The 17,797-nt window shown below is 39.7% G+C and overlaps 1 protein-coding gene across 2 annotated transcripts in view; it reads right to left on the reverse strand.

Moving 5' to 3' along the window:
* ACO1 (aconitase 1) overlaps positions 1 to 17,797 on the reverse strand; it is a 37,891-nt gene that overhangs the window by 16,646 nt on the left and 3,448 nt on the right. Inside the window, exons 2-7 of one of the 2 annotated variants that reach the window (XM_075727168.1) lie at positions 10,589 to 10,709; positions 8,662 to 8,830; positions 5,558 to 5,695; positions 3,468 to 3,537; positions 3,176 to 3,359; positions 248 to 387 (exon numbers count right to left, since the gene is read on the reverse strand). In XM_075727168.1, the coding sequence (XP_075583283.1) occupies positions 248 to 387; positions 3,176 to 3,359; positions 3,468 to 3,537; positions 5,558 to 5,695; positions 8,662 to 8,830; positions 10,589 to 10,685 (798 nt within the window). In that variant the 5' untranslated portion in view covers positions 10,686 to 10,709. Of the gene's footprint in view, positions 1 to 247; positions 388 to 3,175; positions 3,360 to 3,467; positions 3,538 to 5,557; positions 5,696 to 8,661; positions 8,831 to 10,588; positions 10,737 to 17,797 lie in introns of those variants that run through there. The other variant, XM_009487425.2, reaches the window with a different exon arrangement.

Genomic DNA, 17,797 nt, shown 5'->3' on the forward strand with positions numbered 1-17,797 from the left:
CATGAGATATCAGCTCTCTGTTCTACTTTGCCTGGCTTCTGGGAAACATATTTGCCTATCAAATTTGCATTTGTCCTTGGGCAGCTGATTCCAACCCACACAGAGCAATAAAGCTTAACAAAAGTCCATAATGACTACATGGAAGCACACACAGGGCTTCTAAGCATGCAGTACAGTAGCTCTGTCCGTCCTACAGAACATGCATAGCTTCCAGCAATAATGGCAAAACAGCAGACATGTTCATTACCTTGGTAATGGTGAGCACAATGTCAGTGGATGTTACCAATGGCTGAGGGTTTCCTAGCAGCTTATAGCCGACCACCTCAGGAAGCACCATGCTGATTGGCTGGCCCAACATCACTGCTTCTGCTTCAATACCACCAACACCTGTACGCAACAAGAGGATACAATTCAACTATTCAAGAGATAGTAACATGTCAAAGACAAACCCATGAAGTACAATTGACTGTTGATTACTCGATTTAAGGTGTGAAAGGGGAGAGAAGGCATACAGACAGAGGGCTTAGCCTTCTGCTAAGAGGCACTCCTCATCTTGCTTCAGTTTCTGCAAGGTTGTTTTTTTTAATTTCTTTCTGTTTCATACTTTCATCCTTGTTCCTCACCCACTGGACAGGATATTAGGCAAATCTAAGTAACTTACTCTGAGGATGCTTGGCTTTTACAGTGACAGATATTAAAGTTTTATTTAATGACTTAAACATGCAATGCATAAACAAAGAACGACTGACATGGCATTGAACATGGTGTGCTGTGAGTGAAATAAATGCAGACTATGACCACTGGTCACCAAACAAAAACTTAAAAGTTATTTTGAAGGAAGGAAAGATTATTACAGTCGAGTATAGACTGTTCTAAAGAGTACTAACAGAAAAGCTACTTGTTAAGACAGAACTATCTTCCTTACATCCATTAAGTTTCAACAGGGCTGGAACCTGTGCAGGTGGGAACCTTTGTGTAAGCACACCTTCAGTATTAGAGCAATGCAATTCAAGTGACTACTTCATTTTGCTAATAATGTAAAGTATCAAGATGTCAGTCCTATGCAATCTAAAAAACCCATGATGTTTACTAGCAATTTGGCATGAGGCAGCAGTTTTATAACTTCTTGCCTGTAGAAAGTCCCTCTCCTGTTTATCTTCCACTTTCAAACCTCCTTCAACTTTTTGTTTAGCTTAATTAATACTGAGCTAGAACAAATTGCCTGTAATAGTTGCTTATGTATGCCAAATCCCTACTCCTATGCTTTTTCCCACTTATCTAATAATGGTTCTGAAAAATAATTTCCAATTTATTTTATGCAAAATGATACACCTATGTTAATTAAAAAGGTAATTCTGTGACAGATCCAGTCATGTGACTCCTTTCACTAGGAGTTGAATAATGTTTAAATAGTCAAGTAGTCAACATGCCTGACAGGCTACCACAGACAGGCATGAAGCAAGTTCAGCATTACCAGCCACTAGCAAGAAAAGCTGGATCCAAGAGTGCACTTTGAGCACATATGGTACGGACTGTGCCCAGCCATACTTCTCAAATTCTGGAGAAACATGAGACTAAGTTTACAGACACACTCTTCCAAGCAGCTACTGGTGTTGCAACATCATCTAAATGATGGCTCCATGTGTAAGGTGTAGCCAAATATAGAATAAGAGAGACACCTCTTATTCCAAAGATGTCATGGTTTTAAATAAAGTGAACTTGTTTATATTTGTATTCCAAGTCAGCAGGAATGCTTCCACCCTCGATATAAAGTCTCAATCAACCAATACTGCTACAGTAGTATAGCTGGGGTAGAAGAAACATAATGTCCTACTTCTGTCACACGTGGTACTCAGAACTTGACAAGCATCTTTGTGAACAACTAGCAAATGCTGTTTAAAAACACAATGCCTTCTGTATTTGTACGATATTTATTTCAATAGGACTCCTATCATCATATCACAGGAAGATAAAAAGCTCAGCTGAAGTTTTTGCTACCATGTGTGGGATGATTGCAAATCCTTTCATTTCATACCTACCTAGTCAATAATTCAAACACTGCAGTTTGCCACTACAAGTGAAAAATTAATTATTTGTATTTATTTCTGTACAAGTATTCTGCAGACTACTGGTATTAGAACATAGTGCTTTTTTTCCACAATGGCCTCTCCTGCCATATTAACTGACTCAGATTCAACTTGCAGCATCTCCAGTCTAATAGAGCACTTGCAGTACTTTTTGATAAGGCAACACTTTGAAAGTACCTAAGTAACTAAGGAAACAAATAAATGGATGTTCAGTGATGCTTCAACTCCCTTGCCTTCCCAAACGACTAAGATACTTCCAGAAGACTTATTTAATATTTTCCTTGGCTGCTTCCTCGTGATTTAAATTCAGAATAAAAAAAGATATAAAAGGGGAAAAAACAAACAAACAAACAAAAAGAAACACCACATGCACCAGAAAACATCTGAGACTGTTATGAGAACAGAATGCCTAGCTACAAAGTCTTAAATAACTGTAAGAGACCTTATTAGGTTCCTTGAATTTGGGATTAGTCTGTGCACTGTGTCTGGCTGGCACGGAGATAACTTTTCTTTACAGCAGTCCATATAGTGCCATGTTTTAGATTTGTGACCAAACCAGTGTTGATAACACACCAATGTTTTAGCTATTGCTGAGCAGCGCTTACACAGTGTCAAGGTCTTTTCTGCTTCTCACTCTGTCCCTCAGCAAATAAGCTGAGGTGGGCAAGACACTGGGATGGGACACAGCCAGGACAGCTGACCCGAAGTGAACAAAGAGATATTCCATGCCATATAACATCACACTCAGCATTAAAACTGGGAGGTGGGGGGAATTTTTCCAAAGCAGCTGTTGCCCAGGGACTGGCTGGGCTTTGGTGTGCTGGTGGGACATGTGGTGACTGATTGTCTTTGCATCACTTGCTTTTATTTCCTGTTTTCTTTTTCCCCCCTTCACTTATTAAACTGTCTTTGTCTCAACCATGAGTTTTTTTCTCGCATTTGCCCTTCCAATTCTCTTCCCCTACCCTGCTGGCAGGAGGAGTGAGTGACTGGGTGGGGGCTAACCTGCCAGCCAGGGTCAACTCGCCAGAGTCTGAAACTCAGCTTAGCCAAACAATAGACTATTCATGCTATGCTACTGCACATACCCCAGCCAAGCACTCCCAAGCCGTCTATCATGGTGGTGTGTGAGTCAGTGCCCACCACACTGTCTGGATAGTAGTAGCCATCCTGATCCATCACCACTCTTGCCAAGTACTCCAAGTTCACTTGGTGGATGATCCCAGAGCCTGGTGGAATAATCCTCATATTTTTAAAAGCCTGAGAGCCCCACTGGAATAGAAGGAATTGGAATAAAAATTTTTCAATACACATGAGCACTGGAAGAACTTTTGTTCATTGCACTCTTCTCCATGAAAATAGGATTAACTATTTCGGTACCTTTAAGAATTCAAACCTTTCTTTGTTCCTTTCAAATTCCAGGTCCTGATTTTTTTGCAAGCTGTCTGATCTGCAAGTGAAAATAATCAGCTGTCAGAACCAAAAGTATCCACCTGAAATTTATATCTGGTCAGATATACCCAAAGGTTGAAAGAAGAGTTATTAGCTAACATTAATACTGATCAATCTCATCTTTTTAATCTCACTGCAGCTGTGAACTGCAGGCAGCCAATGAAAAGGATTTAAGAAATCTTAAGAGATAATACCCGAAGTCTGGTGCTAATGTGAATGCTAACCTACATATTATATATGTGCCAGGCCTAAAACTTGTAGCTTGGGAAAAGGTGCACTACATGTTAGAGCAATGTGACGTTTCCAACACCTAAATCAGAAGCAATCAGCAAAGCAGTAAAGGGAACTGAAACACAACTGCCCTGCAACTTCAGTTAAAAAGAGGTTATCACTGATGATACAGTGCTGCCTGAAGTCCCTGTGTTTCAAAGTAGACAGGGCTAACAAACTTTTCGCTTGAATCAGCTGCATAACTTAGGCCTGAAGAGTTTGAAAGAACTGAAGCACAGGGCTGGCCAATGTTCTCTCCATATATACATAAGCCTAATAGAAATAAAATAAGGCTGTGACAAACAGTAATTATTAGCAAAAAATTATCAAAATGAAGTCCTGGATACTACTGATAATGTAAAATGAACGTTATTAAAATGATACAGAAAAAGAATCATAATAGTTGATTTCATCCTATGGTAAAGATGAAATCATACCTTGTTCACAAAGAAATACACTTTCCTAAAGATCTTAAAAGACGATGTGATGCAAATTCAAAAGAAAAAAGGTTAGACTTCTAGTCTAATAGATCAGTGCTAGAACACCTATTATCCCAGAGATCAGTCTTTAGATGATTATTTCTAATTTTGCGTCTGTTTTTAAACTCCTTAGTGTTAAGAATAGATACAGCATCTCTATAAAAAAAAGTTAAAGGAAGTTGATTTTCAACAGTTACATCAGTCAAAATTTTTTGGCCCTTTTTCTCCCCTGCCAGCTATGAAATGGCATCAGTGAGAATTTGTATCCTTACTAGTCTATAGTTAAAGAAAAGTAGGAAAAAGTTATATTTGAAAACTGTCTGGCAACATTCTTCTATGAAGCAGGGTTCACAACACATTTCTGCTCAGAAGTTCAGTCTTTTTATGCTAAAGACGACTCTAAATATTGGAATTGAGAGAGTGTTCCTTATGTTCTTTAATTTCCACCTTTATGAATTCTCTTCTTTGCAGTGCTATAACTTGAGTGGAAAAACTATCTCCTATAGAGGACAATAGATACACAGAATATTTTAGCAGGCTAAGTAACTGCAGACCAAAAAACTTTAGGAGTTTGGAAGATGGAAGGAAACCACCAAGGAACATGTAATTGCAGGATCTGTTTGGAAGAGTAGTTCAGCAGGCCCATGTTTAGATACCATGGAGGGTAGAAGGACCCCTATGCAGAGGTCTTGCATTTCATTGTGGGTCTAGTGAGTGCTAGTGAGTGCTCATCTCTTTGTAGCATGCTGAGGATTGAATAGCATTAAGTTTCTTTCCTGTACTTATAGGGGTCATATTAATCAGCGTCTTGCGCTCTTCTGCCTGGAGGCACTGAACTAGCAAACAGTTCCTCAGAGCTGGGCTAGGGCAGCTCAGGTCTATTCTTATATAAATAAGGAAGAAAGGAGACATTGTTGCTTGTCCTTTCCAAAAAGCCCTACAGGGTCAAAAAAGTACATGTGGAAAAAAGCTATTTCTGAACAACTAATAATAATGCAGTATTATTATGGAAAATTATGATCACCACAGGTCTGGACTGAGTCTGTTTCTATTAACAGGCTTGTGCTGCTAAGAGATGTACCAGAGAAAAAACAAAATTCCCCCATCTAATTCACAGCAACTGATACAACACTAACTTAAAAACTTCTTACTCTAAGATGTTATATTTCAAATGCTAAGAATATCACCAATGGAACTACCTTTATTATCAGTAACTGGATCCAGCTTCCTCACTACCATTAAGAAGTATGAGTTACTTTGTATCCTTACCGCCTGTTAAAATCAACCTGGATGGAGTGATCTATTACTAGATCAGCAGGACAGATAGGATTGATTTTTTCAGGGTCCCCACCAAGTTTTTTCACAGCATCACGCATTGCAGCAAAGTCAACCACAGCAGGTACCCCACTAAAACAGAAGAGAAATAGGCAAGGTGAAACAGTTTGGAAAAGAAAAAGACAACAAAACAAACACAGCCGAAATCCTGAGATGCAGAACAGACACCTACTGTCCCATACAAAGCAAACCACAGCCTTACCCTGAGTCTTGGGATCATTACTGTATGGCAGAGACAGTACCCTTGGGAAGACAAAGTCAGAAGAGCAGAAGGGACAGAACTGTATCTGTATCCTGAGCACTGTAAGAATGAAAAGCTAAAACCAAAATTCACCAAGTAACATAAGCAGTTTAAAATGCTTGGCTGGGAACCTGGAAACTCAGTCCTAGTCAGCACTCCTTTGGGACCTTGTACTGGTTTCTCTTCTCTTGCTCTGCTCCTCTCCCTCTTCCCCAATCTGTTTAAAAAAGAAGCAGGGAGGGGGAAAATGACAATGTCCTTTCTTTGATTCTTTGCTATGTTTATTTAGCTGATTTTAAAGCAAGGGTCCTATCTTCCAAGTTTTGCAAAGCACAGGAGAATCTTCTCCATAATTAGGGCTGTTTGGTCCCTTCCACACTTCAAGTGAAGCTGGCAGAGCAGGGCATCAGATTTCTTAAATTACAAAGGACCTGACTGCAAAAGACCTTTGCAAAATAACTGTATTTTCAGAAGTGGACTTAACTGCCCTGGCAGAGTGCTGCACAAACACAAAAGACAGAAATAAGGTGTACCATTCATCTTTACTAACAAATTCTTGTACTTGCCACTGACAAAAGACCTTATATCACAAATGACATTAAACCAGCACATTTTCAGGCTACGGGCTAACATTCACATTTCCGCCTTCTCACATGTCTTGTGACAATCCTACAACCCTTGAACTCCAAGTGACTCAGAAAAAAGTTAACAGGCCTTTTTCTCTATGTTTGTAAGTCTCATTTATCCAAAATGACTTTTAAATCGCTAAATTAAGCCTTCTTTCCTAAGTGAGGTAGATAAATGATACAGAGGGTCAAAGTAATGCACATGAGAGTCTTTCGTCCACCCTGCACTTCCAACCTAAGTTTAGTCATAAGCAAACAAGGAGTAGTAACCAGAAGTTCCAGCACTTCAACATCCATCTTACCTAATAGATCATACACATTTCCATATTTATTTTAAAAAAGCTTCTGGTGCTTCTCAGCACATGCATTCTCAGCTTCTACAGAGATATGTACTACCACGACATTTTTCAATCGGTTTGGGAAACACTCTTGCATACGAGCCTATCTGATTTTGCTGGCTGCTGAGACAAAAAGAGCTGTCTGTGATGTGTTTGTAAGGATCTGGCATCATTCAGTACCCCACTGAGAACAGTATGTTTCTGCAAGAGCAGCCCAATCAACTCTGATTACAAGGAAGCTATTACAATTTTAAAATATATCAGAAAGAATGCAAGAAGAATAGAAAAGGCTTTGTAATTTCCACAGAATTTTACCTTGAAAATCCTGAGTGTTTACAAAAACAAACAGAAGAAAGGGTCCACATTATCTAACCTTAACATGATTAACTGATGTTAAGCAGTTGAAGCAGTTGGTTGTCCCAGGATATGCATATTCCAAGGAAAACAGCAAATGCTATGTTATGCTACCTAGGTGGATTTGGTGGAGGGCAGGGATGGGAGGAAGGGAGTGGAGGAGTTTTTTGCCAGCTTACAAATGTTACACAATTGAAAAGAAACAGACACAACATCCATCTACAGTCCTAGAAGAACTCAGGATAATTACAGAATGATCAGATCTAGGAAATTTGATAATTCTAATCCAGGACATATGAATGTAATCGTTGTATAGCTTCTGGGAAGATGCCAAAGCTGCCTTTTCCAAAAGATCCCACTCAGAAGCCTGTTCAAGAGCTCATTTTTCACAAATGCAGCTGCTCTGCATGCAGACTTATAGGCAAATTTTTAAAACTCAGTAGGACAGTAGGGGGCAAGAAAGAAGTGCAGTAACAAAGGGAACAAAGTTTGCTTGAAAGTTTGGCTTCCTCTGTTCTCCAGCTTTTTTAAATGTTAACAACAGCCAGTGGGTAAAAAATAGCTAGGAAATCGGCATTTTTTTCAATTGAGGCTTTGCCAATTTTTCCTAATGTCTTTAGGTGTTGAGCTGTACTGGGTCCTTGGCACCTGGCTAACCTTTGGGAAAATGCAACATAAAAGGTAAGACAGCTAAGACACTTCACTGTTCTGAGAAATAAAATCAACTGACAGCTTAGCAGCATGGGGCTTACCATGGATGAACTAAACTCTCTTAGTAAGGAGGACAAAGGTACAAAGGACAGTGGACTTGTAAGTCAAATGCTGCATTAAAAACAGCTAGAAGCTACTCTTCCACCTGACTTGCCACATCTAGCAGGGACTATTACATACTGACACATGGGGACTAACCACGCTGCAATAACAAGGTCCAGTTTTCAGAGTCCATTAGGTAGGAATGTCAAAGGAATCTCAACTTGCACTTCCAGGAAAAAGTAGACATTCATTTTTTCAATAGCAGAGAAGTCTTTAAAAATATATTTGAAATAATATTGACTTGGAAGAGAAAATAATGATGTGGGTTATAAATGAGAATTGAAAAAGGTAGAATATTGAAAGCAAGAACCCCAGGGTGGGCAAGGAAGAGACACCCCTCCACCCCAAACAACAACAACAGAACCTCTAAACTCCTAATTCCCTAATTTGGATGCAATTTATCCATCCCATTTTCTTCCCCTCTGTTTTGAAGAGTTTCATACAGATATTTATTTCTCCATCCCAGAAGTACTTAATTTAATGCTTTTATCATGAGTGTTTGCTTCTCCAAGTGTTGTCCGCAGCATGGCATCCAGGAAAGCTGAAAAGGGTCTTTCCAAACATTTCACTCCTATTCTCTCCCTCAGTTCACCCCTCCACCCCAAGCTGAGCTTTGCTGCGCTTTCAAAAACCCCTCTTCCTAGCTTTGGAGAGCATCAGACTCACGTGAAGTCTTGCAGAATAACTCTTGCAGGCTTAAACGGCACTTCAACATTCTTGTGTTGCACCACTTTCCAGTTGAGAATATTCTCAACATCTCCCTTCTTCACTAGGAACTCATCACAGTTACGGATTGCTGCTTCCAAGAGCACTCGAATAGAAAATGGCAGGCGTGCTGCATGGGTAAGAGACAAGAAACAAATTCTGTTTTTACCTTAGGGCATATGTCAGCAAGTGCAGAGTTCCATGCTTGGGGCAAGATGGGTCCTCGAGTGCTGTTCCTATATTCTCACAAGGCTTTAGCCCAAAATATCAGCCCAATTTCTAGCCTCCAGCTTTGTCAGGAGGTCAGTGCTAACTGACCTGTTCCCCTCAATTCTTTGAGCAGATTTATTATCTCAGTCCCTGTGAGAGAGTAGACATCTTTTCTGAAAGGACTGTTTTCCACAGTTCTTCCATCCTCCACAGCAACACTACTCTGAAAACATTCTGGGCTCACCTTGTTTCTCTGCAGTTTCTTCTCACTCTTGCCACTGAACAGAGTCATATAAATGCACTAGGAAAACATAACTTTCTACCTGCTATGCTAGAAAGCATAGCTTTAGTGGTCTAGGCAGTCTCTTCTTCTCCAGAGATGGAGAATGAAACTGAACAGCAGTAAAACCATGCATCTGCTAATCTTTTTTTACTTCAAGATAGAAATACTTATAGAAGATGATACAAAATATTATTAGAGCAGTCCTGCAGCTTTACTACAAGCAGTGGGTGTGAAGGAAAAAAAATAGAAGTTTCTCTGTCCTTCCTTTCCTGGTCCATTGTAATAATAGCCATTTGATTTCCTCTCAGAATATTTACATGCAAAAATCTCTTGACAGGTTTGCCCCAACTTTCTACACAGGGCCCCCAAGACACAAAAGTCACTTAATCTCAGTGAGACCTCATTACTACTATCATAAAAAAAACCCCAACTATTATTCAGGAGACAGTAATTCAGAAAAATTTGGGGGTTTTGGTTGTTGATTGTTGTTTTATTTGTTGTTAGTTTTTGTTCTTTTAACACACCCGCCTCCCCCCCAGCCCTGTTCTTCTGTTGCTAACTTATTCCATTTTTCTGCTGAATAGTGAGAATTGCATCCTTTTTTCTTTAGAGAATATGGAGTTTATCACTCTTGGAATCCTGGCATGGATCAACTGGTAATACCATACAGGTATGTGTCTATTTCTGAAGACTCATCTTTGCTTTTCACACACCAAGTCCCACATTAATTGACTTCTCATATACACTCTAGCTGAGCCTGCAATGGATATGTGTTCCTGCCATTCAGAGGAATGTTTGTTCCTCCCCTTGCTTTCTCAATTCTCCTTCATCACCTGTTTCCTTTTTGAAAGAGCAAAAATACCCAACATGGACAGCTCTAAGCTATAGATATTCACTTTCTAAGTAAGTGGCACAGACTGTACGATTTTTACCAGTGCCACATGGAAGATGCCTAAGTACATTCAGGAAGTGTCAGAAGAACTAAAGAAAAAGCCTCCTCAGAAAGGATTTTCTTTCAGATTTTCTTTCTTTTGAAAAGAGTCACTACTCTTTTTAAAGCTGAACCACCTTTCTGGATGACTCAGTTGTATCAGTGTTAGGTCCTTTCCAGCCTTTCACAGTAGCATAGCAGTATATGAGAAAACTTGTGCTCTTAGTTTTGCCTAGTCCTCCTCATCCACTCAAGACTGCTGTGTCCACAGCATGTTGAGAAAATAATACTGTGATCTTGCCAGTTCTAAATTTCCAGAATAAAATTTTGCTGAAAATTTGTTTTTAATAGTCTTTTGAATTCATAGTTCTCTCCAGAGACCTAGTATCATCCAACATTGCAATGTCTCTTCAGGTTTTGTTCATCACTGTTAACAAAATGCTTTCCTTATGTTGTCAACATACCATATCTCACATCTTCCAATTTGCTCAGATTAAAGAACTTCTTCAGAGGCTGTTTAGGGTCAAGTGGCTCCACAATCCGTACAAAAGGGTTGCTCATGGTTATTCAAGACCCTTAGCGTCCCTAAAACACAAAAGAAAAATCAAAGCCATTTTCACATCTGTCCCACATACAAAGTACATGTCCCACAGTCGCACAATGAATCTGTCCCACTCACAGTGCCTGTACCAGACAAAAAGGTACTGCACAATCTGTGTTAGTCATGCCCTTTCACCTACAAATCTACTTGTAACACGTCCTCAGAAATAAAAGGTCTGCAGAAAGATAAGAGCATTGTGAAAAATATGGATACGCCATGTGGTTTACAAAGGAAGTTCATTGTCTTCAGTATTCTTCTCTTTATGCTGCTCTTGACAGCCTTTTACGTCTCTGTGATCCATGAACCACCATGACAACGTGGTCCTATTTCTTAAGGGGCATTGGTCTAAAGCTAAACAGACAGGCATTTGCATTCACAATTAAAAACAATTAACTAAAACAGTAAACATGATAGTGTTACTTGAGCCAGAAAGTGTTACAGACTAAGATTACAAACCCTGACTACCAGAGACACAAGGAACCCTCCTGATTTCAGAAAGATCTGTTACAATCGCCACCAAAAAAAAAAAATCTAAAGTGCATTCTATTGTAAACATCATTTTAGTTTCAGATCTTTTCTTTTTTGTGGCTATCCTAATGGTTTACTGGATAGAGCATCCCACTGGGACCTAGGACTTTTAGGGTTCGCTTATACAAGTTAAAGTACCCCGAGATACTCCCAATATCAAGGCCAACTAGCATAGAGGGGTCTAAATTAGCTCTAGAAATACCTCTTAATCTCTAGAAAAGATTAACTGCACGCAAACTGTCTAATGGAACAGTTCCTAGGACACTCTTAAGACCTGAACTCTGCCCAGGGCTCTTTTGAGAGCACTGGCTTAGGCCAACGCATGCCAAGGAACAAGCTAATGATTTAACAGTAAGGACAATTCTCTTCCAGTTTCTGGCAACACTCCCAGTAATGATTAAAATTTTTTTAGAAGAGAGATAATCACAGGCCTGATTTCCACATCTGTTGTTGTTTTCCCACGGCACTGTTCCTGTCTTCATTCAAGTAACATTATTCTTCCTTGCCCCAGTTTTTCAAACAAACAAACAAACAAAAAAAAAAACCAGGGTATTAGATGCACATCCTTTGACAGGCCTTGAAGACTGTTTGGTGCAAAGGGATGCACACAGTCCAGCATTTGGTAAAAACAGTTAATACAAGGCCAAAGAGTGAATTAATTTATCTCACCTGTTAGTCTCATCGACTGTTCAGGGAATACTATTATGTGGAATACATGTATGGGGGATTTTTAAAGTATTCCATCACAAATCACATTTCACATATTTTGAAGACCACCACCAAGCTAGAGGTTAGATTGAGATGGAGAGGTAGCAGAAATGGTGACAAAGCAAGGTCCACTCTGTAAAGCAGCAAGATACTGTAAAAGAAAGAAAAATTTCCAGAATTCTGTCAAACAAAACAACGGAAGTTTCTAGATAAAAAGCTGAATGCCCGGGGAAGGCAGAACGGTAGGCAAATGAGCAGACTGCAAACACCACCACCCCCTCCAAAAATATCACCTCTCACATTCCCATCTACAAGTTATTTTCTGAGATTCTTCTTCCAGCTTTGCAGCCCACACACAAGCCCATCAAGTTTTAGGTGTCATCTTCTTTAAACAGCATGAACTACTCCGCTATTCCTCTTCTAAGCAAACCCTATGTGTCTATGATTGAGCATGACCAGAATAAACTGCTTCCTTCTTCTCCTTGCCAGCTATATTCCTGATAAGCTTTATTTACTGCCTTCCAAGCTGACAACTTTATTTTATGCATATCCACTTCTCATGGAAAAGTCTAAGGGTAGCTGAAGACAGAAAACGCTGGGATATCCCCCGACAGATAGAGCAGAAGATCATTACTTTGATATTACCATAAGTCCACTGTACTCATATTACCATAAGTCCACTGTATTCAGTTCACTTATTGTCATGTAAGTATAAACTGCAGCTGTAGTATTTCCCATCCAAGTCACTGTCTTGGCAAACTGCAGCAGCAATTCAAGATGCTATGTCACATTATCTGCTTGTTACCATTTCTTTGCCAGACATCACCCTCTCCCCTGAACACAGCTTTTTCTAGTTCACAGTATGAGATATTTGAGTACAAGCCTGCTTTCATCAGTGCATTACACAAATACGCCAAACTGTGGGGTGACCAAGGCCTAAACACATGTTCTATTCACCTGCCTGGTGAACAACTCTGTTACAATCTTGTAGCCATTTAGAAACCCCCACAAAGAGATAAAGTATCTAGAAAAAATACCAACTTGCAGCATTGCTGTAGCAAATTTCAGAGAGCCAGAGAAGCCTCAGTCATACCAACAACTATTTCCAGACAGTAAATTATAAACCAAGTGGCCTCAGCACACAACTCAAGCTAGCGATCCGCCAGAAAGATGTGAGGGAGCAATACTCTGCAGACTGAGTACACCAAAATTTCTTAAGTAATCACTGCAATAGATACAGATTAACTTGCGATTGCAGCACAGAATATTTATTCATGTTTTGCAGGCACTGAAATGTAAATATGCAAACAGGCTAGCACGCAGGGGAGCCGACATCTGGCTGCCTGGGATTGGTGCGGTGCGCAGGGTGACATGCATTGACCATGGCCAGTGCATCATGACCACAGTAATAGCTGATCACACGTAACAAAGAAAGCACTTGATCTTCTGCCTAACAACCTCAAAACTGTTTGCGTGGAGGTCACATCTGAAATGGGGTTCCACAGAGTGACCCTCAGGAAAACAGAAGTACAGACTAAGAGGTTTCTAACAGTAACAGCCACCAGCCACCCACACAAACGATGCTCATCCTGGCTTTGGAAAACAGCCCAAGCTATTCCTCCTCTCCAATTATCCAGACACACGTTCTTTAGTGTTTGTGCAATTCTGGACATAGCCCTAGGACTCCAGGGGTTTCAGCTGACTGGAATCTATGAAAATGGTTCAACTGGGGAGTTAAAGAAGAAAAAAAAAAAAAAGAAAAAACCCAACAGAATCTCATTACTTGAACCTTCTCAAAGGGTTGCATGACTTGTATAAAGCATTATCAGACAAACAATATTTTTAGCCCTTCCTGTTCCTACTAATACAATTCTGTGAACACTGATAACCTGGCTTATACTAATGCTGATCATCTTTAAACCTATACTCCCTAACTATCAATATTGTTTTCCACTCACCTTGTTACATCAATGTAGTTGCTTAGCACTGTGCCACCTAGCTCCATCTCTTACCAGAGTATGCCTCGAATTCACCCACAGACTGCATATCAGCTCATCACAGAAAATCCGATTTCTGGCTATTCTCTTTTTCACTTCACCTGCATTGAGTGGGTCAGTGAACTGGGCTTTTATGATGAGAGCTCCGATGTTTTACTAGCAACAAAAGATCAGTGCAAAAATACCTACTGGCTGTACTGTGTGTGGATCTCTCTGGCAGCCTGAAGACCACACCATTTGAAGATCACTACATAGGAAGTATACACAAGCCCAAGGAACAGAAGGAAAAAGGTATCTGTACCCTCCTCTTTCCTTGTCTTCTCTTAAAATTTAATCAACTAAATAAAATACACTCAAAGCATATTAAAGTCTCATGCTGATCTCCACAAAAAAGATTAAAGAACGTAACTTAAAATAACTTTTTTTAAAAAAAAGAACGTTCATAGAAGATTTAAACATATGTTGCATGTGTTGATTTCAAATCTTAAATTGATGCAACTTTTCTGAGTATCCAACATGAACACAGTACTAGTCACATCACAACACCTTCTATTGGAAGAGGACTCAGTTCAGTAACTGAGGTATTATTTAAAGCATGTTCTTGATTTACTGTGGGTCCTGGATTCTACTTCAGACCCCTTTAAAAGCAGCAGCGTGACTTGGAACAATTTCAACAAGCTGAAATTTTACTGAAATTAATGGAATTGAGAAAGCATCCTGATATATCCTGTAGTTTTTGCACTTGCAGAAAATATCTTGCATGATTACCTCATCACCTGTAGAGATGGAAAAGGTGTGCTGTTTAGCCTCCCACTATACCCAAGAGAGAATCTGAAGACACTAGAGCTGTTCTAAGCATCACTTTAGCCTATTATTCTACTCTGTTTAGAACTGCAGGAGAGACTGAAGGTGAAAATTAATACAGCTAATCAGGCTAAAAGCAACCATCTGTTTCACACCACTAAAAAAAAACCTTTTTTTTTTTTTTAATAAAGATAACTGCTCTTATCTTCATTTGTTGTACCAGATCAATACCAGCAACAACGCTGTTTTGGGGTTTTTTTAGGGATCTCAGGGGAGCCCACTCATCTCTTACTACCCAGAATAAGAGATAACCTTAGCGCATGGAGTAGTTTTCTGCTAAAATACATGCTGACAGTAAATCATGCTCTTTCTGTAGTACATGACATGAGTCTTGACAAAAGACTCCTGATTAGTAATAATAACATTTACTACCGAAGTGCCTGATGACAAACCAAGGACACAGATTTATTCTGTTTGACCTGCAGAAAGAACAAAAAAAGAAAAAAAGCCTCTGGATGAGAAAACTTCTGTCTACGCTTCATGCCATAAAGTAGGAACAGAACCGGCAGAGTCATTCAGCTTTTAAGTAGAGATACAGTAATCTCACTCCGGGGAAGGGAACATGCCTCCATCACTGCCTTTTCTATTCCATCTTTGGTTTCTTAGTTGCTGTCTATGCAAGGATGCCTACGTTATTAACAGGAAGAGTTCATTTTAAGCATCTATTCATAAAACTAAACACCTAATAGCTTGACTAAAACAGATTTCAAGTAGTAAAAGCTCTTTTTCCTGTAGAGTGGGTAAACCCTCAGCCACCAATGGGAAGCACACACTCAGCAAAGGAGCAGTTTAATTTGAACACTCTACCAGATGCTAGAAATGCTAGAAAAGGTTACACTCAGACAAAGTAAAGATGGTATTTTATCAGCCACCAAGAAAAAGAGGGAAGGCTCAGACCTGCCAGTACTTGCAGGAAATCTGTGACGAAACTTCCAACCGAAAACTGGGAAAAGGAGAGGTGAGCTGGCAGGACTGCTGTAATAAAAGTCCTTGCCTGGTGATAAGGCAGAAGACATAGGGAACACTCATGGCCTTTCTTGGAAAATACAGCATTTTCCACCCATGTTGAATCTGATCTTGGCAGTTTCATTCCTCCTCCCCCAAGTTATTTCCCTTAGTTTTGTCCACTCAACTGACTGACTAGGAGTGTATCTGTATTTAGCTGCTAAGTATGTGACAAGCACCTCTACACGGCAAAAACAGGTAACTAAAAAATCTTAAGGGGAGCTGCAGCAGAGCAGCAGGCTACTGAGTTGCAAATCCATCAAGACAATACAGAACATGCATTTTCTGACATTACTAAGAATTATATGTAGCTGAACAGCACTTCTTAAAACTGAGGGCTATTGCTCAGTTCCCCAACAGAACATGAGTCTGCAACTTAGATAGCTCTTCTCCTGGTTTCACATTCTACTCAGCAATGGGCCTTATTTAAAAATGTTGATGACTGTGTCTGGTTTACCTAAGTTGTAGATCGCTTAGCCATGAACAAAGATCTCTTAGCAGGTCCAGCGTGTAGGAACTTCTGTCCTACTGCAATTGCAGCATGCTCTGCATATGCCTACCTGGTTTGAAAAGCAAGGAAGGAAAATATCCGTGTTAAGCATGTTGCCAGAAGTCTGAATTTTTGATATGGAAAAACAATCTCTCCAATACTAGTCAGGTGTCTCCAGGAGTAAAACTTTGGTAAGTAAATCCATCCATAATTCAAGTCAGTTTAGAAAAAAACCTAATAGAGATATTTGTATGGTAGAAAAAAATTTTAGTTTGAATATCCAAGTTGTCTAAGAAAAATGTTTTTGTTACCCTGGGGAAAAAAAAAAAAAACCACAACAAAACAACAACCCCCCCCACACACACAAAAAATAATCCTGGCAAAAACCCCCACAAATGCCCCCAGCATTTGGATAGAGTTCAACACCACTACTAGAACAAGCAGTGTCTTGTTTCATAATGCATCTAGCTATAATTACTTTTGGAAACACACAGCACAGATGAGTACAACTACTGTTGCAATAAACACAGGTTTCTTGTTTTGATTAAGAGAAGCTCTTACTATTTAACACTTACTCTGCCTGAGACAGATAAGGCCGCTATATAAGAAACATACAGTGCTGCGTTGCTGTGAGCAGTGACGAGGTTTCAGTGCTAACAGTTAAGAGATTTGAGAAAGAATCTTTGTGTTTCTCTGTTACACAGACAAGTCCATCATTACATATAGATCCTTAAAGATAAGTCCACTAACAATTTGATGACCAAGCAACTATTCTGCTGGTATAAACTACACCATTATTGCACACTGGAAGAAAATGCAGTAACACATAAAGGAGGTTTTTTCAAAGCAAAACTAAGCAAAGTTTCAGGAAGCCCCTTTCAACTTTAACGCTCAAGAGGAACTCTGTACTGGAACACAAACAGGACTGTGGATTGCAGACTTTAGTGCTTTCTCCTGATGCCTAAAACTTTGACTGCAATGCTAAAATATTTATTTATTTAGAACCATAATATGCTACACTTCCAGTGCACTAGACAGGTTACTAAGTGCATATTCCTATAATCTGTATATTTCATGGGCTGTCATAACCATTCTGACAATTTCACTCTGTTGCAGTGCTGTATTGCACACATAGGAACTGAAGATCTAGTTCAGAGCTCAAGTTTATGAAATCAAACCTCTAGGTCTTAAAGTAACTCCACTTCCAAGTAAACTGCAAGTTTAGATGTGTGCCCAGTTCCAAGATGTGGATATTACACTCCCTCAAGTCATCCCTCCTGAAAGCCAAATGGTACCTCCTCCCTCACTTCAGCACAGTTAGTTCACTTACTGCTTAAGGGACAATCAAAACACTTCTCTTGCATACATCTCACCAGCTTTTGGTGACCCAGGCAAGCACACGTATCTAGTATCCTCAGACAGCCTCTGGAACGCAATCTAGCCTTACAGTTAACAAAATCCAGATCCTAATAAAGCAGGC

Source organism: Pelecanus crispus, chromosome Z (genome assembly GCF_030463565.1).
Source record: "Pelecanus crispus isolate bPelCri1 chromosome Z, bPelCri1.pri, whole genome shotgun sequence".
Classification (NCBI taxonomy): domain Eukaryota; kingdom Metazoa; phylum Chordata; class Aves; order Pelecaniformes; family Pelecanidae; genus Pelecanus; species Pelecanus crispus.